This window comes from Natrix helvetica (assembly GCF_964273705.1).
Source record: "Natrix helvetica genome assembly, chromosome: 6".
Lineage (NCBI taxonomy): Eukaryota > Metazoa > Chordata > Lepidosauria > Squamata > Natricidae > Natrix > Natrix helvetica.
Genome location: NC_138553.1, coordinates 53,765,308 through 53,792,826, shown reverse-complemented (window position 1 = coordinate 53,792,826; position 27,519 = coordinate 53,765,308). Strand labels below are relative to the sequence as shown.

The following is a 27,519-nucleotide window of genomic DNA, read 5'->3' as shown; positions in this document are numbered from 1 at the left end:
TTTGCAAGAGGAAAAGGCTTTAAAAAGTTTTTTAAAAAGCTTCTGAGGATCATGTGCCTCACAGCTGAGCTGTGCGATCGTGGAAGCTTTTTTTTGCTACCAGTTTACTGGAACCCTAGAAATTTTTGTTACCAGTTCCCGGGAACCGGTGCAAACCAGTAGACACCCCTGTTTACAAGACACTTTGGGTTTTCCAATGTTGGAAGTTTATAATGAAGTACTGTTAGAGGCCAAAATTCCAAACATCTGGATGGAAGCAAATATAACTCTTAATACCAAAAGAAGAATCAGTTTTAATGCAGATAAAAATTATAGACCAATATCACTATTAAATGCAGACTACAAAATATATGCCTCAATAATTGCAGAAAGATTAAAAAGATTCCTGAATGAATTTATACACACAAACCAGAATGGTTTTTTTTCCCTAAAAGGCAAATTAAGAATAATATGAGAATTATTTGAACACGTTGGAATATTATGAAATGTATCCTGAAAAACAAATGGCATTGATATTCTTAGATGCACAGAAAGCATTTGATAATGTAAATTAGCAATTTATGTTATTACAATTAAAAAATATGGACTTTTGGAGAAATTTGTTAACATGATTGAGGCAATATATTCCAAGCAAACCGCAAAAATGATGGTTAATGGGGATGTGACCGAGAACTTTATCATAAGAAAAGACATGAGACAAGGTTGTCCGCTGTTCCCCCTACTATTTATATTAACATTGGAAGTACTAAATAGAAATATTAGACAAGACTCAGAAATAAAAGGAATGGAAATAAAAACAGAAGAATATAAGCTACAGGCATTTGCAGATGACCTGGTATTTATTTTAGAAGAACCACAAGAATCTGGACTCAAGTTGATGAAAATAATAGCAGAGTGTGATGAAGTTGCCATGTCTGAAAATGAATAAAGAGAAAACTAAAGTATTAGTTTAAAATGTCACAGAGAAACAAAAAAAGAGGGTGGAAAAGAAAGATATTCAGATAGTTAAGAAAGTTAAATAGTTAAGAGTTCAGTTAACAGCAAGATGCGCAACAATAGAAGAAGATAATATATGAAACTGTTACAACAAATTAAATTAGATTTGGAGAAATGGAAAAACCTGCAGCTATCGTTGATAGGAAGGATAGCTACAATAAAAATGAACATTTTGCCGAGACTGTTATTCTTATTCCAAACAATTTCGATAAAATTAGAAAAACATTTTTTAAGAACTATACTAAAATATATTTGGCAAGAGAAAAAAGCAAGAAGACTGAAACTGCTACAAGATACTAAACTGAAAGGGGGCCTTGGGTTGCCAGACTTGTCTGGGTGAAAGAGTGGATAAATATGAGCCATTAACTTTGGAGGGACATGATCTCCAACTGGGGTGGCATGTTTTTTATGGTATGGGGAAAATAAAATATATGGATATTTTCAAAGACACCTTATTAGAAATGCACTATTGTTAATATGGGAGGGGGGAATTAAAGAAAGATTCTATATAAAAATACTAGTCCTCCACGATGGCGGCACTGATTCATCCAAATGTGATTAATATGAAAAAATAATTGTAAGGTATAAGAATATTTTGAATGATAGAAGGGAACTCAAATCTAAACAAGAATTGATTACTTAAGGGATCGATTTAGAATGGTGGCCATATGTGCAAATACAATCAAGATGCGAGAAAGATGCAAGAATGCATGGTTTTTATAAACACCCAACAGAACTAGACCAGATATTACTAGGGCAGATGAAAAATTAATTTTAAAAATATATAGCTACTTATTGAGTATTAAAAAGGAAGAAGAGCAAATGAAAGAAACAATGATAAGATGGGATTAAAACTTTGGTTATTCAATAGAATTAGACAAATGGCAGAAATTGTGGGATAGAAACTGTAAATTAACAATGTCAATGGCCTATAAGCAAAATTTATACAAATATTTTATAGATGGCATTTACCACCAGCGAGGTTAGCAAAGATGTTTGAAAACTTATCAACTAAATGTTGGAAGTGTAATCAGATACCAGGTTCAATCATATGTGGTGGACATGCCCAAAGGGGAAAAAAATACATGGCAAGAAAAAATGATAAAATAATAGATAGATTTGAAACCAGAAATATTTCTGCTGGGGATGCTATCAGAACAGTACAATAAAGCGAATACATATTTAATTTTTCATGTAGTAACGGCAGCAAGAATAGTATTTGCACAACAATGGAAAATGATGAGGTCCTGCTAAGAGGGAGGGGCCAGCGTCTCAACGGTACTCATGCGAACTTCAGCGAGGAGCAGCGATATCTTACCACTTTGGGGGGCTCTTCAGAGTCTGGAATTGTCTTGAAGGGACAGTGCGGAATGAGAGCACTGGCAGATGTGAAGGGGGGCACCGCAAACCCCCTGGAATGTCTGCAATAGCCCTCGACCCAGGTGGCCAGAAAGACAGCCATTGCGAGCTGTCAGAGTTGAGGCAGCTTCACAAAAAGAGAGAAGATAGCGGCTTGGAACGTCTGGGTGACATCGTGATAATACCCTGGGACACACTGTATTCAAAAGTTTCTTTTTTTTCTCCCTGATTGATTGACTGAGAACAAAGAGAGAAGAGAAAAGGGGGGGAGTTGATTACCCCTCCAGGAAGCAGTGGTGGAGAAGCGAACGCCAATATAAATAAACGATTTATCAAATAGTTTTAGGAGGATGGTTTGGAGAAATAGAGAGCAGTCTGGACAGAGTTGATTGCCAATGAATTTTTAAAATCTTGATACTGATATTGAAGAAGAAATCGGAACTCTGAGATTGCTCTTAATTTTTTTTCCTAACTACTCTTTTCAGTAACAACAGTGCCATCTAGTGGGAACAGTGAGAATATATTCAAATGGCCTTGAACAACACAGTGATTTGATAGAGTGGTGATAAAAACTGCCACATAAGACAAAACACCAGCTGTGGATTACCCAGAGAGGTACACTTAAGATTTACTAAGAAAACACTGAGAACAGAGATCCTGCAAGCTGCAAGGAACACCACAACAAAATACAAATCTAAAGAAATAATAATCCTCAAACAAGTGCCAAGAAGAGTGAGAGATTTAAGAAGAGAATATCAATTCCTGACCAAATGCCTAATAAAAAAGGAGTTAATTTCAGATGGTTAATACCAAAAGGGATACTAGTAACTTGGCAGGAACAAAGACATAGACTGGATACAGTAGAGAAGGCAGAGTTATTTTATGAACAATACTTTGGACCACAAGAAGAAGAGAGATGGAGAGAGGAAAACTACAAGAAGAGAAGGAGAAAGAACAGAGAGAACTAGCCAGAGAACAAGAAGAAAGGACATTAAGAGAAGGAGCAAGAGCAAAGAGAGAAGAAAGAACAAAGGGAGATGAGAGTGATTACCGCATTTTTAGAATATAAGATGCACCAGAGTATAAGACGCACCAAGGTTTTGAAGAGGCAATTTTTAAATAAAAAGTAGGTAGGTAGATAGAGGGATAGACAGGGAGAGAAAGAGAGAGAAATGCAGTAGGTAGGTAGTGAGAGAGATAGTAGTTAGGTAGGTAGGTAGATAAAGGGAGGGGAAGAAATAGATAGGTAGGGGGAGAGAGAGAGTAGTAGGTAGGTAGGTAGGTAGGTAGAGAAAGGGATAGAGAAAGAGAGAGAGAGAGAGAGAGAGAAAGAGAGAGAGAGAGAGAAATACAGTAGATAGGGAGAGAGAGAGACTAGGTAGGTTGGTAGGTAGAGGAATAGAGAGAGAAATAGAGAGGGGGGAGAAATACAGTAGATGGGTAGGGAGAGAGTAGGTAGGTAGGTAAATAAAGGGATAGAGAGAGAGAAATAGAGAGAGAGAGAAATACATTAGGTAGGGAGAGAGAGAGAGTAGTTAGGCAGGTAGGTAGATAAAGGGATAGAGAGAGAGAAATAGGGAGAGAGAAATACAGTAGGTAGGTAGGGAGAGAGAGTGTGTGTAGGTAGGAAGGGAGGGATGGAGGTAGATGGATAGAGAGAGAGAAATAGAGAGAGAGAGAGAAATAGAGTAGATAGGTAGGTGTTTCTGCTGGCACAGCAATTGATCAACGTAATTCTCATCAATCAGTTAAAGAGCTTTCCAAAAGGAAAAAAAGGTTTTTGCACTCTGCAAACCTCCCCCAAAAGGTCCGTTTTTCATGAAAAGGGGCCCATTTTTTTCAAAAAAGGCATGCATAGCCTGGGGGGGGGGTTGCAGAGAGGGTATGCATGGCCATTTTGGTGAAGGGGCGGGGCTTTGGGAGGCAAAAAAATGCTGTATTCAGTGTATAAGATGCACCCAGATTTTCAGCCTCTTTTTTGAGGAAAAAAGGTGTGTCTTATACTCTGAAAAATACAGTAGATCAAATAAAATGACAAATAATTAAGACATGGAAGAAGAAATAAAAATAATCTTATTAAACATAAATGGACTAAATTCCAGCATAAAAAGAAAGAGGACATTTAATAAATTAGAGAAATTGAAATTAGATATAATATGCCTGCAAGAAGTACATACTAAAAAACAACACAAAAATATTTGGATTATCTGAAATTGGGAAAGCTGTATATGACACTTCCTGATCAAAGCAAAAAAGGTGTGGCATTGTATATCAAAAAGTCAATACAATCAAAGCAAATATTTGAAGACAAAGAAGGAAGAATATTGATAGAGGAAATAATGATGAATAATAAAAAAATATTGATGGTGGTGATGTATGCACCAAATGAGAATCAAGAAGAATTCTATGGAAAACTCCACAAAAATATAATAGAAAATGAATATGAAGAAATATATGTATTAGAGGACATTAAGGTGATAGTGTCAGGTTCCAAAGGATTAATGAAAATAGCCAAATACAGAGATGGTTTGAAAGTGTTTTATCTTCTTCCTACGGCACAAACTGACCAATAAACATTAAGGCAATGAATAAATTGTCAGAGCTGCCAACCTGTGCTTCCAACCACCTTTTATAGTTACATTGGTAATTAAGATAAACTGCACCCCGCATGTGCGCACACCCATCATCTTGTTATCCAGAGTGAAAACTACCTGGCAATTAATCATAGATTGTTAGCAGGAGCTTCAGCTAGCTAGACAGCTTGTGGAGGAGGGAAGGTGAGTTTTGGCAGCTGGCCCAGTTTTCTACCCTGAATGGCAGCTCCAGGTTTCTGGGCTGGCTGGAGCTGACAGATAGTAAATAATGAGTTGGATTATAAAACTGCAAAGTTGAATAAGAAGCTAAGGAGAACACTGCTTAAAACATTCTTTACAATGATGGAGGAATTAAGTCTACAAGATGTTTGGAGAAGAAGATACTTGAGAGAAAAACAATTTACATTTTACTCAAATAGACACCTGCCATGGTCAAGAGTAGTCATGATTTGGACAACAATAGATCTAATTCCTAAAACATAAAAGATTGATATAGAAACAAGTATATGGGCAGACCACAATCTAATAATAATGACATGGAAAGGTCAGAGAAAAAAATGAGATGGACATTAAATCAAAATATATTAAATGAAAAAGAATTTCAGCAATGTATGGGGGAAAATCGAACTTATTTTTTAAAGAGAATAAGAAGGTGGACACATCCTACAGAATGTGTGGGATACCAGCAAGGCATATACTAGAGGACTAGTAATGACTTATCTAGGGGGAAAAAACAGACAAACACGAAAGAAGATAGAGGAGGAACACAGAAGACTGGAAATAGAACTACAAAGAAACCCACAAAATGCTAAAATTAAAAATTTGATGAACCTAGAAAAACATAAATTGAATTTAATGGAAAATGAAGAAGTGGCAAATAAAGTAAAAGCCACAAGACAAAATTTCTTTGAAAACACAAATAAACCAGGACGATGGTTGGTGTATAAGATGAAAAAAGAGAAAGAAAGAAAAATCATAAATCAATTATCAGACCAGAAGGGAATATTTGTTATCAAAAGGAAGAAAAGGAAAAAAAATAGTAGAAAAATATTATAAGGAATTATACCAGCAAGACACAGTGGCAGAGGAAAAGATAAAACAGTATCTAGAGAAGGCAGAAATACTTAAGATTCCAGAAAAATTTAGAAAGGCACTAGAAGATAGAATAACAATGATGGAAGTAATAGAAGCAATAAAAAGACAAAGAAAGGTGAAAACACCAGGTCCGGATGGACTACCAGCGGAATTTTACAAAACATTACAAGATGTGTTAAGTAACATCATGCTAGAAGTATTCAATGAGCTGTTATTGAAAGCAAAAAATACCAGATTCTTGGTCAGAGGCTTATATAACTCTTATCCCAAAAGAAGAAACAGACTTGCAGCAAATAAAGAACGATAGACCAATTTCTTTATTAAATGTGGATTATAAAATCTTTGCATCGATAATGGTGGAAAGACTTAAAAGATGTTAAGTGAATTTATACACTCAGATCAAAATGGTTTTTTACCCAAGAGACAAATTAGAGATAATATGCAAATTATATTGAATGCATTAGAATATTACGAAGCACATCCCGGGAAATAAATGGCACTGTTATTTTTGGATGCACAGAAAGCTTTTGATAATGTAAATTGGCAATTTATGATAATGCAACTGTAAATGATGGATTTTGGGGAGAGATTCATAAATATGGTTAAAACTATCTATAAAGAACAACAGGCTAAAGTGATGGTAAATGGAGATATGACAGAAAAAGTGCCGATTAGAAAAAGGACTAGGCAAGGGTGCCCGCTATCTCCACTATTATTCATATTGACACTAGAAGTTTTGAACAGAAAGATAAGGCAGGATAAAGATATAAAAGGAATGAAAGTTAAAGAAGAAGAATATAAATTGCAAGCATTTGTAGATGACTTGATATTTATTATTGAAGATCCAATAGAAACAGGTCCAAAACTACTAGAACAAATAGAAGAGTATGGAGGAGTGGCAGGATTGAAAATTAATAAAGATAAAACAAAAATTTGAGTGAAAAACATAACAGAAAAACAGAAAAGAGAAATAAAGGAGAAAGTAGATATTCAAATAGTTTTAAAAAGTGAAATATTTGGGAATACAGTTGAGATGCGTAACTATTAAGGAAGATAATTATTATAAACTAAGAAATCAAATTGAAATGGACATAGAGAAATGGAAAAACTTACAGCTATCACTAATGAGAAGAATAGCAGTAATTAAAATGAATATATTACCAAGAATATTATTTTTATTCCAAATATAGCAATAAAACTGGAAAAAAGTACTTTGAAAAATTAAATAAAATAATAGGAAAATCTATTTGGCAAGGAAAGAAAGCGAGAATTAATATGGGAAAAAGTAAAAGAAAAGCACTATATTGAAGTACCAATGTGGCTTTCAAAGGTGAAAGCTTTCACACATCCGAATATTAATAGTATGAAAAAGATTATTAGGTACAAAGATATACCAACAGCACAGGGAGAACTAAAACAGAAGAAAGAATTAGAAGAACAAGGGATTGATATAGGATGGTTTAAACAAATGCAAATACAAATAAGATATGAGAAAGAGGTTAAAGAGTATGGTTTTAATATGGAAAATTCAGAATTAGATAGGATACTCATGGGAACGGATGAAAAAAATGATATTAAAAATTGTACAATTATCTACTTAGAATAAATTTAGAAGAAGAAAGGGTTAAAGAAACAATGATAAGATGGATAAAAAACTTTAGATATACAATAGAACTAGAAAAATGGCAACAACTATGGGAAAGGAACTATAAATTGACAATGGCAACAGCATACAAAGAGAATTTATATAAAATGTTTTATAGATGGCATATGACACCTGAAAGAGTAGCAAAAATGTTTAAGGATAAATCAGCTAAATGTTGGAAATGACATCAATTGCCAGGAACATATTATCATATGTGGTGAATGTGTAGAGACGCAAAAAGCTATTGGGTTAAAATACAAACATGGTTAGAGAAAATGATATATCAACCCGTAGAATTTAAGCCAGAGGTATTTTTATTGGGTATTCTACCAGAGAAATATAGCAAAGAAGATTCATATTTGATTGTACAAATAATAACAGCAGCTAGAATTTGCATAAAATTGGAAAGCAGACAAAATCCCATCAGAAGAGGAGGTAATGAAGAAGATATTAGACTGTGCAGAAATGAACAGGTTGACATTGAGAATAAAGAACAAAGAGGAATCAGTATACTACAGGACATGGGGGCGATTTTATGAGTGGCTTGAAAGAAGATATAAATAGAAAGAAAAACGAACAAAACATGAAATAAATATCTCAGCCTACACATGATTAAATTCGGGGGAGGGGAAATAAGAAAATATGAAAATGTAAATATACAGGTGCAAAAAATGATATGAATTGACAAATGTTAAATAGCAATTGTAAGAATGTATATCTAAGAATGAATTTGAAAGGAAAAATAAAAAATGTTTTCCAAAAAAAAGGAAAATGATGAGGTCCTGACATATGAAAGCATAATTTTTTAAAAAATTAGAATGTGCTGAGACTGACACTTACGATAAAAGAAAAGGAAGAAACATAATACATTTTAACATGGGATATATTTTACCAATGGTTAACTAACAAAAACAGAAGTTAAAATTTAAAAAGAATAAAACATATAGTAAAAAAAAATACAAAAAGCTTCTTTGCTTGCAAAAAGTTGCCATAAATACCAATCATTAAATTAGAAATGGGGGAATACACACTGAAGATCAATGACACTCAAGCCATCATGGAACCTAAACTATTCTGTCTGAATGCCTTCCTTTTCATCAGCAATACCTGCAACCCAGAGTTACAAATCAGGCAGGGTGCCAGACAGTGGTGGGTTTCAAAAATTTTTGGAACCTACTCTGTGGGTGTGGCCTCCTTTGTGGGAGTGGCTTGCCGGCCATGTGACTGGGTGGGAGTGGCTTGCCGGCCAAGTTCAGAGAACACCAAAGGACCCCAAAGTCCTCTCCCTCCTTATCTTTTTCCTTTTTGTCCTTCGACTTCTCCTCCTCCTCCTTTCCCCACAACCCCACTCCCTTCTAGCAGTGATGATGTTACCTAGTTTGGTAATGAAATGTCTGTAAGAATACCACCAAGCTCAGAAAGCAGCAAGGATCCCACTATCCCCACCTCCTCTTTCTCCCTTTCATTCTCCTTTTTGTCCTTTCAACTCCTTCCCCCACCCCATCCCCTTCTAACACTTCACCAGCTCAGGCGCGACCGGAGAAGTTTCTCTTCTCAGAAATGTCTTCAGTGGAGCGGTAGGAGCCTGGTAGGCTGAGCCTGCGTCCCTTTCAGGAGCTCCATTGAGGAAACTTATCCGGTCGCGCCCGAGCTGGTGGAGAACCAGCAAGCGCCGTCCCATCGCTAGGGAGACAGTGAGTGAGGTGAATCGCGTGGTTGCTCAGATCACACGGGTGCGATCCGGCAGAAACCCACCACTGGTGCCAGAGCACCTTGAGGAATTAAAATAGTTAAAATGCAATGATAACTATCAGCATCCAGCTCTTCCTCATAAAGTGAAACCAGAGACGTCATTTAAGCTCTCCAGGAAGTGGGTGGGCATACTTGGACTACAATATGCCAAGCTAAACAGACAAATTAACAAAGTATATAGGGGGCCCAGGTTCAAGTCTCTGCCATCCCAAGCTTGTCAGGATCACAATAAAATTAGTACATGCCACAGATATCTAAATAAACTTCAAGCTTGTGTTGGAAGAACTATCCATCTGGTTCAGTTCCAAAGTGGGAGAAAGTCACTTGAAACATGGAGACTGATTGGAAAGATGGTTTAATGATGAAGCAGAACCACATTTCTCTGAGATGATGTAATGAAGAGGTTGTGTCCTGAAAGGGTTTTGGGCAATTCCTATTGTGTCTTAATGTCTTTCCTCCTGGTCCTGAGTGAGGGCTGCCTTTGCCTATTCTGCCTTTGTTATTGAGGGGTGCCTTTGCCTATTCTGCCTTTGCTCAGATCTTGCTGCAAGCAATTTTTGCCTATGAATAGAGCTATCTGTCTCTTTATCTCTTAAGTGCTGACATTTGCTGTGGGCTATTAAGGAAGGTGGGGGCTGATTTCTCCCTCTAAGAAAACATGTTTCTTCTTTTCTCATCCAGGGAAATATATTCTTCCTTTTTAATATTTCTCAACATTTTTCATTCAGTGCTAACTTTTTACAATTGGTGTCATGTTGCTAAGCCTTATTATCATGAGAGAAAATTAAAATGAATTGGAAGAAAGATCCACTATCTTTTCTCTCTCATTTCTCTCCCTCTCATGTTTTTTTTCTTTTTCCCCTCCCTCTTTCTTTTTCTTTCTTTTCCTTCTCTCTCTCATTTGTTTCCCTCTCTCTTTCTCTCCCTCCAGCTTCTCTCATTTCTCTGTCCCTCTCCTTCTCCCCCCCCCTCTCATTTGTTTCCCTCTCATGAAATGGACCGCATCCTTTGTGGGCAGCTCAGTGTCCGCTGCAATCCCCTTCATGTTGGCTCAGAAAGGGAGTAGCAGCTGTTGCCACCACTGCCAAATGCAGGAAGGGAAGAGTTCTGGCTCTTCCTGTGCAGTGCAGCCAGCTACTCTGATCGTGCAGAGGCAGCAGCCAGAGGAGGAGTTGCTGTTGTTGTCCCATGATCCCAGCCTAGGAGGGTATCCTGCTTGTGTGTGTGCACACGTGAAACATAGAGAGATGAGAGAGAGAAAGGGAGAGAATTCCCCTTTCTCTCTCTCATCTCTCCCCTCCCCCTTGTGCGGCAAGAGACAAAGGCTGCCTTGAGTGCAAATGTGGTGCAAATGTGATGCAAAGGCAGGTACAGGGCCACTTTGCTCCTACACTAAGCCTCCAACCATCACCTTGTTATGCCCCAACCCTCGCCCCCCAGCTCTTCCCAATGGGCAATGACCCCCTTGCCAGCTTTGGTGAGGCTGGGCTGCACACAAGTAGAGAGATCCTCCTCAAGTGAGCAGCTGGGCTTGACCAAAGTGCAGAAAGTGAGCCTGACATCAGTCATGGCCAGGTTGGGCCAGTGTCTCGGTGTGGAGAGGAAGTAACCGAGGCACGCCTGGCCGCAACAAGGCCTGGAAGAAGTTCCAGCAAGAGTGAGGCATCAGAGAATCAGCTCTAGCTGCTTCTCCATCCCCCACCATCACCCTTACCTTCTCAGGCCAGGCGAGAGTGATGAAGAGGGGCGAGTGAGGAGCAGGGCCAGCCAGTAGTGGGATCACCCAACAGGGAGGCTCAGCAGAGGGCCCAAAGAGCCACATGTGGCTCCTGAGCTGCAGGTTGCTGACCCCCAGGCTATGCCAACCCTTATGTAAATAGCTCTTAATCCAACCAGTGCCTCCTCCCAAGCCCCGAAATAAAAGTACCAGTAAAGGAAGAAAAAAACTCCAGAGAAGCCACTCAGGCTATAGGGTGTACTGCCAAAAACCTTAAACTGCTGTTACAATGTAACAAAGCTTAACACAAAGGCAGTTTTGGAAAACACTTAAGCAGGCTAGAAACAACACACACAGGCACACCAGAACACCTCCTTCCTGCCTTCCTGTTAGGGTTAACCCCATAAGATGGGAAAAACCAAAGGGTGTTGGAAAGAGATTTCTTCCAACAGCCGCTTAGCTGAAATGCCCAGAAAATTAACTACTGGTTTGCCCAAACCAGTGCAAACCAGCTGAATCTCACTACTGGTTTAATCCCACTACTAAATTCTACTATAGAGAGACTGATATTTGCACTTGTTATGGCTGTCCTATGCTTTAAATTTTGATGCAGGTTGAGGAGAATGGCTGTGGCTGCCACACTGTGATACAATATACTTGTGAAGAGATTGCTGCTTTTACCCAGTCTTTAATTCAATATGGAAAATGAAGAACAGAAAAGCTGTTGAGATATTTAAATAAAGTAGGTTCTGGATAGAAACCAACAGTGCTTTTCATAACTATCTTCATAATTGTACCCAGCCATATAAGAATTAGACATGTGCACAGCCAACATATTAATGCAGCAGCTACAGGAGCTATCAGTTTCTCGAATCAGGTGGAACATCAAGAGAGACACTTGAGTGTTTTGAGATGACTATAAATGGCAATGTGTTGTTCATTCCCATGCTAGCCCTTATATTTCCTTTGTCATTCTGTTCCTAAGCAATATGGAATACTGTTAATAGCATGGAAATAGGATGGCTCTCCAAAATCTTTTTGCAAGGTGACTGAATTAAACACATTTTCAATTGTTTTTACTTTGGGGTCAGAAACTGGAATTTAAATCACTGAACTATGCTTATTTTTCCCCTCAATATTAAATCCCATTTAGGATTATCAGTCACCTCTAAGACCAAATAAAATACCAACAGGGAAGTAAGAATTATATAACACTAATATGGTTTTAAGATGTATTGCAATCCTCACCATCAGCTTGGGAAGAAAAAACAAAAAAAAATGGATTATGTATAATGCTAAGGGCTCACTCATATGGTTCTCCTTCATTCCATCCTTCTCTCTTTATTTGCCCCCCTTCTCTTCTTCTACTGTATCTTTGAAATGAGAAACATGTTTCGTTCCATAAATCAAGTTCTACAAGTCAAAATTTAAACCAACTTTATTATCCTGGTTGGGAAGGCAATTAAAACAAATGTTGATTGTCTTTATTGCAACTGTCAGTGGTGGTTTGCTACAAACTTTATAACAGCTAATGAAAAAAAGATGCAAGTGAAGAAAAAAAGTACTTTCATAGTGCCAAATCATGATTATGATTAAATTCAAAACTGTGTTCAATGACTATAGCAAAAATTCCAATTTAAAAGAAAAATCTAACTTTCTAATTAAATTGATTTTATATTGACTAGTTTTATTAAATAAATCTAATAAATCAAATTTTATTTAATTTCTTCAAAAACTGAAATTCTTGGTTGCGTATCTATGCATTAATTGCTGAAGGTTAAAATCTAAATTTTGTTTTAGTGATAAATAAAATTAGTTGAAACAATGTTTTATTTTTGTTAAAATGTTTTCATTTCTTTTGAAAGATATGAATCATTAAAAAGTTTCACAATTTTAACCAATTTTAACAGAGGAAGAGACAAGTCTATGAGTCAAACCTGATAAGCCGTGGTTTGCAGCTTGAAGCCACAAAGTCAGTGAGTACAGTCCATTATGCTTTTTAAAAATATATCTACAGTATATCTATATCTATTAAAAAGAAATGAATTTATGCAGAAGTATAATATATGCATTTATATACATTTATAAATATTACATATTTTGTATTTTATATACTTTGTACATTCATGATTTATAAATTGCTTTTTTAATAATTTGAGGAGATAAATCAAAGTGATTAAATAAACAAATAAATAAATAAGGGGAGAATAAATCTACTATCTTAAGATGCCTTTCCTCTGTAGTATAGCATAGACATTAGAGGTTGGACTGGAAAATAAATTATACTCTCTTCTGTAATCAAACTGTCAACAAGCTACTCAATTCATAGGACTTACCACCCCTTTTGCTTGTTCTGACAACCTATAACAATACATCTATCCTTTGTTTTTGTGTTAAAAGTTTATTCTGTGTCTGAACTAGCAAGATAGTTAAGGGGTTGTGCATGCTTAAGATATGATTGCAAAGATCTTTGAGCCTCAAACAAACACAATCTTTCTCTGCTATTCATTCACACGGCCTTTGGTTTTTCAAGCATTTAAAAAGAGTCTGCTTTAGTGAACTGCATAGAGATGCCATGCTTGCACAATGTTCAAAAACCTTCTGTATCAATTTTAAGCATATGCAGCCCTAGTGACTATATCATTACAAAAAAGAAACCGATTCAGTTTCTATGTATTTTGATTAAAATTGAACATAAATTGCAGTCTTTTAGACACCCATCCAGAAATATGCTGAAATGAACTGTTATATAAAGGTCCCTTTTTAAATTCACACTTTATAGCAGGGATGTCAAACTCACATCGTCATGACTGAGTCCCGTGATGTATTGGGACTTCCCCCCCCCTTCACATCCAGCCTGCAGGCCGGCCTTTGACAGTTTGACAGCCCTACTTCATTTCTTCTTAGTCCCACTTATATTGTAGGCTAGTAAGATCAATGTTATATATTATTTGAAACTCAGATTATCACAGGAAAGCAGTAAAATTAAGAACAAGCAAAGGCTTATGTTCAAATTGGTAATATTTATGATTATAAATCAATTGTATGCTGGTTCCATCATCTGGAAATGTTCAACAATGAAAACATTTTCAGAATGGCAATCATGATCACAGAATAAATTTACAGTCACAGCTAATAATATTGTACTATTTATACAACTTTGCTTGTAATGTGTTTCACACATATTTTGATTAAAGGAATCATGTTCCATTAGCAAATGAAATCTACCATGAAATCTTAATCACATAAGTGGTATCTAATTTATATACTTATATGTATTGTCAGCTGATTGGGAACAATGATCATTGTCTTGTCAAATTTAATTTATTTGAATGTAGACAATTTCTAAGGAAATATACATACTACATTTGAGTTCAAAAGCAGAAAGGAATTAGTAAAACAGAAAATGAAAATGAAAAAGGTTAAGTCTGTTTGGATTCCTTAGAAATTACTGAATTCCATAATAACAGCTAGAATATTGTTACATTGCAATTTATAAAGGTTGCACCAAAAGATAACATTTTAAGGAGATTAATAATGAAAGCATGGAGGTGAAAAGTACAAAAATTATTTAGATATAACACTTTAAGTGTAAACTTAAATAATTAAGATGTAAAATTAAGATTTTAATGGAAATGTTTTTATTTGCTGTGAGGTTCAGGTTTGCTGACATTACTGAATTATATAGAACAAATACAAAACCTCTCTAAATTAAAGCATTAGAATGATAAATACAGTTGAATGTAAGTAAGCATGAAGAGAAATACGTTAAGTAAAAAGTGTATTTAACTGGCACTGAAACTGGCAATCTTAACTAGCAGTGAAAAAAGAAAAATAGGGACAGGATTTTGGTACAATGCCTAACTTTGACAAAAATACATCATTCAAGAGCTGTGCTGCTACTGCTGTTGAAAAAAATGTTATGTTGAAGCCAGCGGTGGGTTCCAAATTTTTTTAGAACCTATTCTGTAAGTGTGGCCTGCTTTGTGGGAGTGGCTTGGCGGTCATGTGACTGAGTGGGAGTGGCTTGGCAGTCATGTGACCGGGTGGGCATGGCCAACTTGGAAAATGTGGTGAAACTCACTTAACACTCTTGCTTAGCAACCAAAATTTTGGGCTCTATTGTGGTCATAAGTTCTCTTTCTGTTGCGGCAGACTGTGGCAGGAAACCTCAGTCAGCCAAACATAGGACGCGAGACCACAAGGTAAAAGAGAAACAGGTTTTTAATGATGCATCAGAGTTCAGAGCGTTTAACACTGCAAAGTCTGAACTGTCCTGGGCAGGCCAGGACAGAACTTTAATACCCCTTCAGACGTTTTGGGGGTTCCATAGGCGTGTTTGTCCAAAGGAAAAAGGAAGGTCAAGGGGAGGTACATTTGGTCAAGGGGAGGTACATTTTGGATTCATCATCATCACAGCTTTTACAGTAAAATGTTACAAATATTCTCCTTGACATTTAACAGAAACAGAAGTGAATTTGTTAATTGCAAGAAAAGAGAAGTAGAAAATGCTAACATTATACAGAAAAACAGAAATGATGTGTTAGCCTAGGCGATCTCTACATAAAGGTGATTAAAATGCTAAATGCCACTTCCTTATTTCTTATCTTACAACATCTGTTTTTCTGTGCCCTTCCATAAAGCGTTTCCTGAGCTATGTGTCACTAAAATGTGTAATATGACCTATGCCAGCTACAGAAGTCCTTTTAATATGCAGACTTAATCCATGTTTTTATCAAGGAGTTTTATCAAGGAGTCTAGGGGCTCCTATACCCTTCAAATGAGGGGGTTATTTACCTGCTGCCTCATTTCTTTTTCTTTCTTTCTTTCTTTCTTTCTTTCTTTCTTTCTTTCTTTCTTTCTTTCTTTCTTTCTTTCTTTCTTCCTTCCTTCCTTCCTTCCTTCCTTCCTTCCTTTCCTTCCTTCCTTCCATCCTTCCTTTTTTCTCTCTCTCCCTGTCAGCCTCTACTTTCCTTGCTTGCTATCGGCTGCCATAGAAACGGGGAGGGAGGGGGTTTGAGATATTTGGGAGGGGGAATTACTGGTGCTGGAGGAGTATGAAGAAGGGAGTTTTGTTTTCACCATCTTCTGCGCATGCTGGTGGCCTGTGTTTGGAGTTGGTCAAGGCCAACCATCTCGCATACCAACTTGATGAGGCTTTTTGAATTTGCACCCCACATGACACCTTGGGGAGTTGCAGATTGGACATTGGGTTGGGGAATTGGGAGGAAAGTGCTGGGTAAATGTTTAATATGTACATGTTCGCACCTTTTTGGCTCTGATCTTGCTTTCCTTTTTGCTGCTTTCAATTCATATCTAGTAAAAGTACTTTTATTTCTATTCAAATGGAGTTGAAGTTTTTCTTTCTTGGATATTACAATACAATACAATACAATGGCAGAGTTGGAAGGGACCCTGGAGGTCTTCTAGTCCAACCCCCTGCCTAGGCAGGAAACCCTATACCGTTTTCGATAAATGGCTATCCAACATCTTCTTAAAGACTTCCAGTGTTGGGACATTCACAACTTCTGGAGGCAAACTGTTCCACTGATTAATTGTTCTAACTGTCAGGAAATTTCTCCTCAGTTCTAAGTTGCTTCTCTCCTTGATTAGTTTCCACCCATTGCTTCTTGTTCTACCCTCAGGCCTTGGATAATAGTTAGACTCCCTCTTCTTTGTGGCAACCCCTGAGATAGTGGAACACTGCTATCATGTCTCCCCTAGTCCTTCTTTTCATTAAACTAGACATACCCAGTTCCTGCAACCGTTCTTCATGTTTTAGTCTCCAGTCCCCTAATAATCTTTGTTGCTCTTCTCTGCACTCTTTCTAGAGTCTCCACATCTTTTCTACATCGTGGCAACCAAAACCGAATGCAGTATTCCAAGTGTGGCCTTACCAAGGCATTATAAAGTGGTATTAACACTTCACGTGATCTTGATTCTATCCCTCTGTTTATGTAGCCTAGAACTGTGTTGGCTTTTTTGGCAGCTGCTGCACACTGCTGGCTCACATTTAAATGGTTGTCCACTAGGACTCCAAGATCCCTCTTACAGCTACTATTTTTGAGCAAGGTACCACCTATACTGTACCTGTGCATTTCGTTTTTCTTGCCTAAATGTAGAACCTTACTCTTTTCACTATTGAATTTTATTTTATTAGATAGTGCCCAATGTTTAAGTTTGTCAAGATCCTTCTGTTAGATTCGGGCAACGAGAGAACAGACTGCGGACACGTAGTGACTTATCAGCTCTTTATTAGTAGTAGTAGTGATCCAGCTTGCTCTGTGGCCGGAGGGTTCCCCTTTTATAGGAATCGGGTACGCCTCTCGACCAATCAGAGCGATACCTGTTTCCCGCCGTAGCGGAGACTTGCTGCGATATATGCTAATATCTAACACCCCTCCCCTCTTAGACGGCGCATTACGGTTGGTTACATAGTCCTTAAGATATGTTGGTGTTTGCCTTACACGGGTAGAACGTCGCAGTTCTGGTTGATCTGGAGTGGTTTCAGGATCGGTTGCTTTCTCTGCTTCGCGTTCGGGGGTCTGCAGACTTTCGTTGCTTTGGTGTTGTTCGGGTTCTCTTTCGACCTCTTGTTCAACCCTGGGCTCGTAGGTGTCGTGGTTCTCTGTGTTGGGGGTCTCGAGTGGCTGACTTTGTGCTGGCAGGTAGTTTCCATTGTCAGCCCGCAGGTCTGAGTGTGCCAGGCGACCTCGTAGTTGATCGATGTGCCTTTTCCAATTCCGTCCATCTTCAAGCTCTAACAGATACGATCGTGGACCCGTGATGCCAATGACCCTTGCCGGCATCCACAATGTTCCCCCTGCATAGTTGTGGGCGTATACTGAATCCCCTATGCTAAAATTCCGAATTTGGCTTGTAGAGTCTGGGGGCGCTGTGGCAGAGTAATTAGGGTGAAGATGGTCCAGGTGAGACCGTAGACGGCGGCCCATGAGTAGTTCAGCGGGGCTCCTACCCGTCGTTGCGCTGGGGGTAATATGTTGAATTAGTAGGTAATGGTCAATGCGTGTTTGCCAATCACCTGGACCCATCCTAGCGAGGGCCTCTTTTGCGGATCGCACCATTCTCTCCGCCTGTCCATTTGATGCCGGATGGAATGGCGCGACGAGGGCATGCCAAATTCCCTGACCTGCTAAGTACATTTCAAATTGCATGGCCGTGAACTGGGGCCCATTATCGGAGACCAGTAGGTCGGGCAGGCCATGAGTGGCGAAAAGTCGCCGTAGAACCTTAATGACTGCCTCTGCCGTTGTTGAAGTCATTAGGACTACTTCTAGCCATTTGGAGTATGCATTCACAACTATAAGGAAGGTCTGACCTTGAACTGGCCCTGCGAAATCGATGTGTATTCGCGACCAGGGTGCTTTAGGCTTCTCCCATTCTGTGGCGGGCGCTTCCGGGGGTGCTGGTCTCGATTCCTGGCAAGGATCACAAGTGGCCACCCATTCCTCTATTTCTTTGTCCATGTTGGGCCACCAAACGTAACTTCTTGCTAACGCCTTCATTCTAACGATCCCCGGATGCCCCACATGTAATGCCTCTAATACATTTCTACGTAACGCATATGGAATAACAATTCGATCCCCCCACAATAAACAACCTTGCAATACTGAAAGCTCATCGCGTTTCCCCCAAAACAACTTGAATTCCGGGCCCACGTTTCCCTTCGGCCACCCCCTCCAAACCCAGGTTTGAACTTGCTTTATTATATTGTCCCTAGCAGAGAATCTGGCAACATCGCAGGAAGAAACCGGTCCTGAATCCAAACACTCAATTAACAACACCGGTACCTCGGGAGTGGGGTCTGGCAAGAGGTCCGGAAGTGGGCAACGGCTGAGCGCATCTGCATGTCCTAGAGTGGAGCCCGGTCGATGAATTAGCTTATATGAGTACGCAGCCAGGAAAACAGTCCACCTGGTCATGCGTGGAGACAGGGAGACTGGTGTGGGGTGGTTTCCCGCCAAAAGTCCCAACAGCGGTTTGTGATCTGTAATCAGTTCAAAATCTCGGCCGTAGAGGTATTCGTGGAAACGTTTCACTCCAGCTATAGCAGCTAACACCTCCCTGTCCATCTGGCTGTAATTCCTTTCGGCTGATGAAAGAGTCCTGGAGTAGAAAGCGATGGGTGCTTCGTTCCCGTTTGGCATCCTGTGGCTAAAGACTGCGCCGACTCCAAATGGTGATGCGTCGCAGGTCAATACCAGCGGTAGCGTCTGGCTGTATTGTACTAGCAGCGAGTCAGTGGTGAGCAAACGCTTTACTGCGGCAAAAGCTGCTGCTTCGGATTGTCCCCATCTCCATGTTGCGTTCCTCTGGAGTAGTCGATGTAATGGCTCAGCAACGGTCGCCTTCTGTCTCAGAAAAATGCTGTAGAAGTTAAGTAGTCCGAGGAAGGCCTGCAACTTGGTCTGATTTCGTGGTGTGGGGGCGTCCTGGATCACCTTAATTTTCTTTGAAGTGGGGTGTATTCCCTGACCATCAATTCTATATCCCAGGAATTCTACGCTAGGCACATTAATTTGGCATTTCTCCTTTTTGAGGACTTATCAGCTCTTTATTAGTAGTAGTAGTGATCCAGCTTGCTCTGTGGCCGGAGGGTTCCCCTTTTATAGGAATCGGGTACGCCTCTCGACCAATCAGAGCGATACCTGTTTCCCGCCGTAGCGGCGGACCAGAGAGGAGACTTGCTGCGATATATGCTAATATCTAACACCTTCTGTGTATTAAGCCTCTGGAGTGTTGGCTACTCCTGCCAGCTTGGTGTCATCTGCAAATTTGATGAGTTCCCCATTTATTCCCTCATCCAAATCATTGATGAAGATGTTGAAGAGTACTGGGCCTAAAACAGAGCCTTGGGGTACTCCACTGCATACCTCCCTCCATGCAGATGCAGTTCCATTGAGGACTACATGTTGAGTGCGGTTGGTCAGCCAGTTACAAATCCATCTGGTGGTGATGCTGTCTAACCCACATTTTTCTACTTTATCTAGTAATAAGTTATGATCTACCTTATCAAATGCCTTACTGAAGTCCAAGTAAACTATATTGACGGCATTCTTCTGGTCCACTAATTTTGTCACTTTGTCAAAGAATGCAATAAGATTAGTCTGGCATGATCTGTTTTTGACAAACCCATGTTGGCTTTTGCCTATTACTTTGTTTACTTCTAGGTATTCGCTAATTCGTTGCTTGATTATCTTTTCCATAATCTTTCCCTGTATTGAGGTCAGGCTGATAGGTCTATAGTTTCCTGGATCTATTCTTTTTCCTTTTTTGAAGATGGGAACCATATCAGCTCTTTTCCAGTCCTCTGGCAGTTCCCCGGTGTTCCAGGATCTCTGAAATATATAATTCAGTGGTTCTGAGATCTCGTCTTCCAGTTCCTTCAGAACCCTGGGGTGTAATCCATCCGGTCCTGGTGATTTGAACTCGTCTAGGGTAGACAGGTGCTCACTTACCATTTTCTTCCCTATTTCAACTTGTGTTCCTAATCTCATTTTTGTGGTGCTGTTTTTGATAGGTTGGACTGTTTTATTCCTTTGTGTAAAGACAGATACAAAAAAATGAGTTAAATAGTTCTGCTTTCTCTCTGTTGCTTGTCACCTTCTTGCCATTTTCTCCCAGCAATGGACCAATTGTTTCCTTAACCTTTTTCTTGTTTTTAACATGTTGGAAGAAGCTTTTTATGTTATTTTTTACTTTTGTGGCAAGCCTTTCTTCATTGTGAGCCTTAGCTTTCCTCACTTCATCTTTACAGGTTCGGGCTATTTGCTGATATTCTGCCTTAGCTATGTTCCCCCTCTTTCCACTTTTTATACTTATCTTTTTTGTCTTTCAATTTGTCAGAGAGTTCTTTATGCAGCCATACTGGTTTCTTTTGGGAGCTGTTATTTTTCTTCTTCATTGGTGTTGTGCTAGACTGGGCTTTTGTAATCTCATTTTTCAAAATTTCCCAAGCTTCTTGAGTTGCTTTCCCTTTGAGGATTCTCATCCATGGAATTCTTCCCAAGCTCTCTTTAAGTTTATTGAAATTAGCCCTCTTAAACTCCAAGACTCTGATTTGACTTTGTTCTACTACTTTTGTTTGCATAATGTTGAATTCCAATATTGCATGGTCACTTGCCCCCAGGGTTCCTGTGGCTTCAACACCTCCTATCATTTCCTCTCTGTTAGTGAAAATTAAGACCAATATGGCTGATCCTCTTGTTCCCTTCTCTACTTTTTGGGAAACAAAGTTCTCTGCTAGGTTCGTTAGGAACCTGTTGGATCTTCCACTTGGTGCAGAGTTTGTTTCCTAGTTGATGTCAGGGTAGTTAAAATCACCCATTACTATTGTGGTGTGCTTCCTACATACCTTAGTTAGCTGACTAGCAAAAAGTTCATCTACTTCCTCTGCTTGGTTGGGTGGCCTGTAATATAGACCATGTTAGGGTTCTAAATACCATGCAGAAATAAATCATTGTACAAGGCAAAACATCCTTAATGATGCAATTTATTCCGCAGGCATGTTGGCACGGCTATGGAAATTTCAACTCTGAATTACATCCTGTAAGTTCACCTAATTGAAAGTTCATGATCTCTCCCCACACCCACAAATCCATCACATGTTCCAATCATCATCTTCCACGCTGGCATGTACACCCATCTTCTTCCGGCCAGGTGTCGAGGTGCTGAGACAAAAGATGACCTTGGCTTCTACAAAAGAATGTCAACAATCCATTCTACAATCCTACTCCTTTCTATTCCCCCCTCCCAACTACTACACTAATGAAACAGCATAGAGAATTATTAAAAAGTGTGGCAGGCCAAAGATCCTAAAAAGAATATAATTACAGGCCTGACAGGCGGCCTCTCCTCAAAAGAAAAACGTTTCCTGCAAAGAGAATAACATAAAAGTTAACATAACAAAATTAACCACCTTTTCTCCACCCAGGGGAACCCCTTGACTTCTCGGGAAACTTCCCATTGAATTGCTTTCCTAACTTCTCCACTTTTAGGTTCCCACTATTCACCCAATTAGCTTCAGACCAAGGGTAACCCTTCCAATGCACTAAGTACTGTAAGCAACCCCTATTCAGCCTGAAATCTACAATTTTTTCCACCTCAGATTGTGTTTCCCCTTCCATCACTACAGGAGGAGATTGAGCTTGGGTGGATGCTCTTCTGTTAGACCCAATTACTGGTTTCAACAAGCTACAATGAAATTCTGGGTCAATTTCCCCTAGACTTCTGGGTAGACCGAGTTGAACTGTAACTGAGTTAACTATCTTCACTATTGGGAATGGACCTAGAAATTTTGGACCCAATTCCTTGCTAAGCATTTCTAATCTTATGTATTTGGTAGATACAAAAACATTGTCCCCCACACGGTAGGGGTTTAGGAGTGAGCGACGTTGATCATCTTGCTTCTGGTAGGCTTCTGCCGCAACTGCTAGAGCCTTCTTCGTATTCTCCCATCCTTTCTTTAGCATGTCCATCCATTCACTCAAAGACATGAAAGAAGGAGGTTCTCTAGGCAACTCAGGCATGGCAACAACTTCCATGCCACTGGTAATCTGGAAACCCGCTAATCCTCTGCTGCTGTGGACCGCATCGTTTTACGCCACTTCGGCGACGGGTAGCAAGTCCGACCAGTTGTCGTGCTGATAGTCCACAAAACACCTGATGTATTGTTCCACCACTGCATTGGCTCCCTCTGCTGCACCGTTCATGCTGGGATGAACCTCTGAGCTCAGTTCTTGTGTGGACCCAATAGATCTCAGGACCTCTCTCCAGAACTTGGCTGTGAACTGGACTCCGCGGTCTGAAATGATCCTCTTGGGTACTCCATGCAGGCGATAAATGTGTTTCACAAACATTTTCGCTAATTCATTTGCGGATGGCAATCCTGAGCAAGCAATGAAGTGTGCCTGCTTAGAAACCAAATCAATAACAGTCCAAATTACTTTATGCCCACTGCTGTCTGGGAGTTCCATGATGAAGTCCATTGCGACCTCTTCCCATGGCCGTTTCGGGCTCTCTGCTGCAGGTGCTGTAGGTTCTGGGCTCTTGGATCCAGTCATCCACGGCTGGCCTTGTTCCTCCTCCGAGGCCTCCCCCTTGGTAGGACTCTTCGTCACCTGAAGTTGGGGGTCCTCTTCCAGAGGTCGGTTGGTCATTTCCCCCTCCGAGGCCTCCCCCTTAGTTGGACGCTTTGTCACCTTAAGTTGGGGATCCTCCTCCGGAGAATGTCTGCCCTTTTCCTCTTCCGAGGCCTCCCCCTTGGTAGGACACTTCCTCACCTTAAGTTGGGGATCCTCTTCCAGAGGTTGTTGGCCCAGATGACTTTTCTGTGCTGGTATCTGGGGCCCTCTCTTTACCACCATGGCGACTTGTACACACATTTGTTCTTCGGCAATTCCCTCCTCCGAGGCCTCCCCTTTGGTAGGACTCTTCGTCACCATAAGTTGGGGATCCTCTTCCAGAGGCTGTTGGCCCAGATGACTTTTCTGTGCGGGCATCTGGGGCCCTCTCTTAACCACCGTGGCAATTGGTACACACGTTTGTTCTTCGGCAATTCCCTCCTCTGAGGCCTCCCCCTTGGTAGGACTCTTCATCACCATAAGTTGGGGATCCTCTTCCAGAGGTCGTTTAGGCTTTTTCCCCTCCGAGGCCTCCCCCTTAGTTGGACTCTTTGTCACCTTAAGTTGGGGATCCTCCTCCGGAGAATGTCTGCCCTTTTCCTCTTCCGAGGCCTCCCCCTTGGTAGGACACTTCCTCACCTTAAGTTGGGGATCCTCTTCCAGAGGTTGTTGGCCCAGATGACTCTTCTGTGGTGGCATCTGGGACCCTCTCTTTACCGCCGTGGTGGTTGGTGCGCACGTTTGTGGCATTGGGGCTGGAGCCAAGCACTCTGATGCTCTGTGCCCAAGTTGACAACAATGGTGGCATTTAATTGGGCCCCACGAAGAATGGAACCTAGTTACATCTCTAAACTCAGGAACCGTTTCATCACACTGCCTTGCTCTCCAACTTGCAGCTGCCCCCTTGGTAAACCCTTCTTCCATGGTGGAGATTGCTTCTCTGTAGGAAGGTGGAGTAAGAACCTTTTGGGGCATTGCAGATGCACCTTGTCCCGCTTCCCATCTTGCAGGCCTGGCTTTGGTAATCCCTTCTTCCATGTTGGTGATTGCTACTCTGTAGGAAGGTGGGGTAAGAACCACTTGGGGCCTTGCAGGCGCACATTCTCCCGCCATCCACACTGCAGGCCTCTGGTAATCCCTTCTTCCATGGAGAATTCTTCTCTGTAGGAAGGTCTGGTAAGAACCTTTTTGGGCCTTGCAGGGGAGACTGGAACCGGTGGGGAGGTCAATCCCTCGGTTGGCCACTGCCCAGCTTTCTGCCATGGTGCCATCTGCTGAGGGAGGGCAGGTGCCCACTGGCATCCCTCCCATCCATGACCTGGGGTTAAGACCCATCCCGGGGTTGCCTGCTTCACAGGTTGCAGCTCAACCAATGATGGCTGGCTAGGGGGTTTTACGTGCCAAGGACCCTCCTGCTGGCTTGGAGGAGTTATGGGCCAAGTAGGTGCCCTTTGCTGGCTTGGAGCATTTCCCCATGCTGATGGCAAAGGAGTTGGTAAGTAGCATCTCTTCCATCCAAGTCCTGGGAGGAAAGCCCAATTTACTGCCCAATTTGCTTCATTTACTGATTGCAGCCCCATTTGTGGTGGCTTGCAAGTGACAGATGCTGGAAAAATTCCTTCTTCCTGCCTCCTTTGAAATTCCCATTTTGAAAGGGAATCTTTCTCCCAGCTAATTGCAGGGTGACAAGCCATTTCATTTATTGCCGTCTGGAAGGTGCCCAAACCTCTGCTCTAGGTTTTTTTTTTTTTTTTCCTTAGCCTTGTTTCCAAGCTGGGGGGAAGGAGGGGGAGCATGCACTCACAATTTTCCTGAAGAAGTCCGTCTGAGATTTCCTTCGTCTTGTCGTGTCTCCTCCTGCATTCCTCCAGATGCAATTAAACTGGAAACAGCATTCCATTGCCTTTGAAGTTCCGCACTCAGCTTCTTATCACCAAAAGCTTCTCATTAATTCTTCGCTGATATTTACGCTGTCCCGGTCAGCATTGGGAATGCCGAGACCCCATCACCAGATCTTCCATCACCAGCCCTTCCCCTTTGATAGGGGGAGGGAGCTAGTGAAATATTTTTAAAGTAGAGAGTTGAAATAATGTTAGGGTTCTAAATACCATGCAGAAATAAATCATTGTCCAAGGCAAAACATCCTTAATGATGCAATTTATTCCGCAGGCATGTTAGCACGGCTATGGAAATTTCAACTCTGAATTACATCCTGTAAGTTCACCTAATTGAAAGTTCATGATCTCTCCCCACACCCACAAATCCATCACATGTTCCAATCATCATCTTCCACGCTGGCATGTACACCCATCTTCTTCCGGCCAGGTGTCGATGTGCGGAGACAAAAGATGACCTTGGCTTCTACAAAAGAATGTCAACAATCCATTCTACAATCCTACTCCTTTCTATTCCCCCCTCCCAACTACTACACTAATGAAACAGCATAGAGAATTATTAAAAAGTGTGGCAGGCCAAAGATCCTAAAAAGAATATAATTACAGGCCTGACAGACCTATGGCAATGTCATTCCCCCCCCCACACACCTTTAATATTGACCCAAATGCATTCAAGATAGTTCTCATCATTGTTGTGCTCTATTTCTGTAGAGCTGTAGTTATTCTTATATATAGTGCAATTCCACCTCCTCTTTTATTTGGTCTATTTCTTTTAAATAATTTACTGTATAAGACACACCTTTTTTCCTCAAAAAAGAGGCTGAAAATCTGGGTGCATCTTATACACCGAATACAGCATTTTTTGCCTCTCGAAGCCCTGCCCATTCACCAAACTGGCCGTGCATACCCTTATGGAGGCTTTCAGAGAGCTCCTGGGGGCTGGGGAGGACAGAAATGAGCAAAAAATGGGCCGTTCCCCCCCCCTCCAGCAGCACTCTATAAGCCTCCATTTTTCCGGCTTCCGGGGGCAATGGCGGGCTGCCTTTGAGTCACGCATGGACCGCGGGGCTCATTTTGGAGATGGGGGTGTTACCTGACCCTCTTCACTGTTTTTGAGGGTCAGAACCAGTGGGCGACCACCCTGGCTTTCCATCGCGACCTGAGTTGGTCTCCAGGGTGGTCTGTCGGTCGCAAACAACGATTTTATTTATTTATTTATTATTCATGCTTCTAGACCGCCCCCTCTCCCAAAAGGGACTCGGGGCGGTGTACAGTCCATGCAAAATATATCAAAATACAATAAAAATTGAATATGTACAGTTGGAATGGAGGAGGTTAAAAATGGAATTAAAAGAACTGTACAAAGCAATATATATAAATATAGGATTTTGAACCCCTAAAACACACACAATAAGTTAAAAACAATACCCCTAAAATAACCAGTTAATACATTTGCCAGGAGGGACAGTTGTAATTATGCCAGGCCTGCTAATCGGAACAGGTGAGTCTTCAATTTTTGCCGGAAGGAGCGGAGGTCAGTAGTGGTTCTAATGTCGGGGGGGAGGTCATTCCAGAGGGTTGGGCCCATCACAGAGAAGGCCCTACTCCTTGGTGTCGCCCGTTGGCATTGCCTAGTGGACGGCACCAGGAGAAGTCCCTCTCTGTGTGAGCGAATTGGCCGCAGGGATGTATGTGGGAGGATGCGATCCCGCAAGTAACTAGGTCCCGTGCCATGGAACGCTTTAAAGATGGTAATCAGCACCTTGAAACGCACCCGAAAAACCACAGGTAGCCAGTGCAGCTCGCGCAGGAGAGGTGTTACGTGGGAGTACCTCGTACTCCCCATCACAGCCCGCGCGGCTGCGTTCTGAACTAACTGCAGTCTCCGGGCGCGTCCCAAGGGCAGCCCCATGTAGAGAGCGTTGCAGTAATCCAGGCGGGACGTCACCAACGCGTGAGTGACCGTGCGTAGGGCATCCCGGTCCAGTAGGGGGCGCAATTGGCGCACCAGGTGAACCTGGTGGAACGCCCCCCTCGCCACGGCTGCCACATGGTCATCCATTGACAGCCGGGCATCAAGGAGGACGCCCAAATTGCGCGCCCGTTCCACAGGGGGCAATTGTTCGCCCCCTATGGCCAGCGATGGAATCAGCTGGCTGAATCGAGGTGCCGGTAGCCACAGCCACTCAGTCTTGGAGGGGTTGAGTTTAAGTCTGTTGTCCCCCATCCAGACCCCGACGGCTTCCAAACACCGGGACATCACTTCGACAGCCTCGTTGGGGTGGTTTGGGGTTGAAATATACAGCTGGGTATCATCAGCGTA

General features: G+C 41.1%; 1 protein-coding gene and 1 long non-coding RNA gene across 2 annotated transcripts in view; one reads left to right on the top strand and one right to left on the bottom strand.

The window, feature by feature from the left end:
• LOC309394792 overlaps nucleotides 1–27,519 on the bottom strand; it is a 482,407-nt gene that overhangs the window by 88,997 nt on the left and 365,891 nt on the right. The gene's annotated exons all lie outside the window — the stretch shown is intronic.
• ANO6 (anoctamin 6) overlaps nucleotides 1–27,519 on the top strand; it is a 285,876-nt gene that overhangs the window by 100,228 nt on the left and 158,129 nt on the right. The window contains exon 4 of the mRNA XM_081958403.1: nucleotides 13,069–13,134. Coding sequence (XP_081814529.1) covers nucleotides 13,069–13,134 — 66 coding nt within the window. The remainder of the gene's footprint in view (nucleotides 1–13,068; nucleotides 13,135–27,519) is intronic.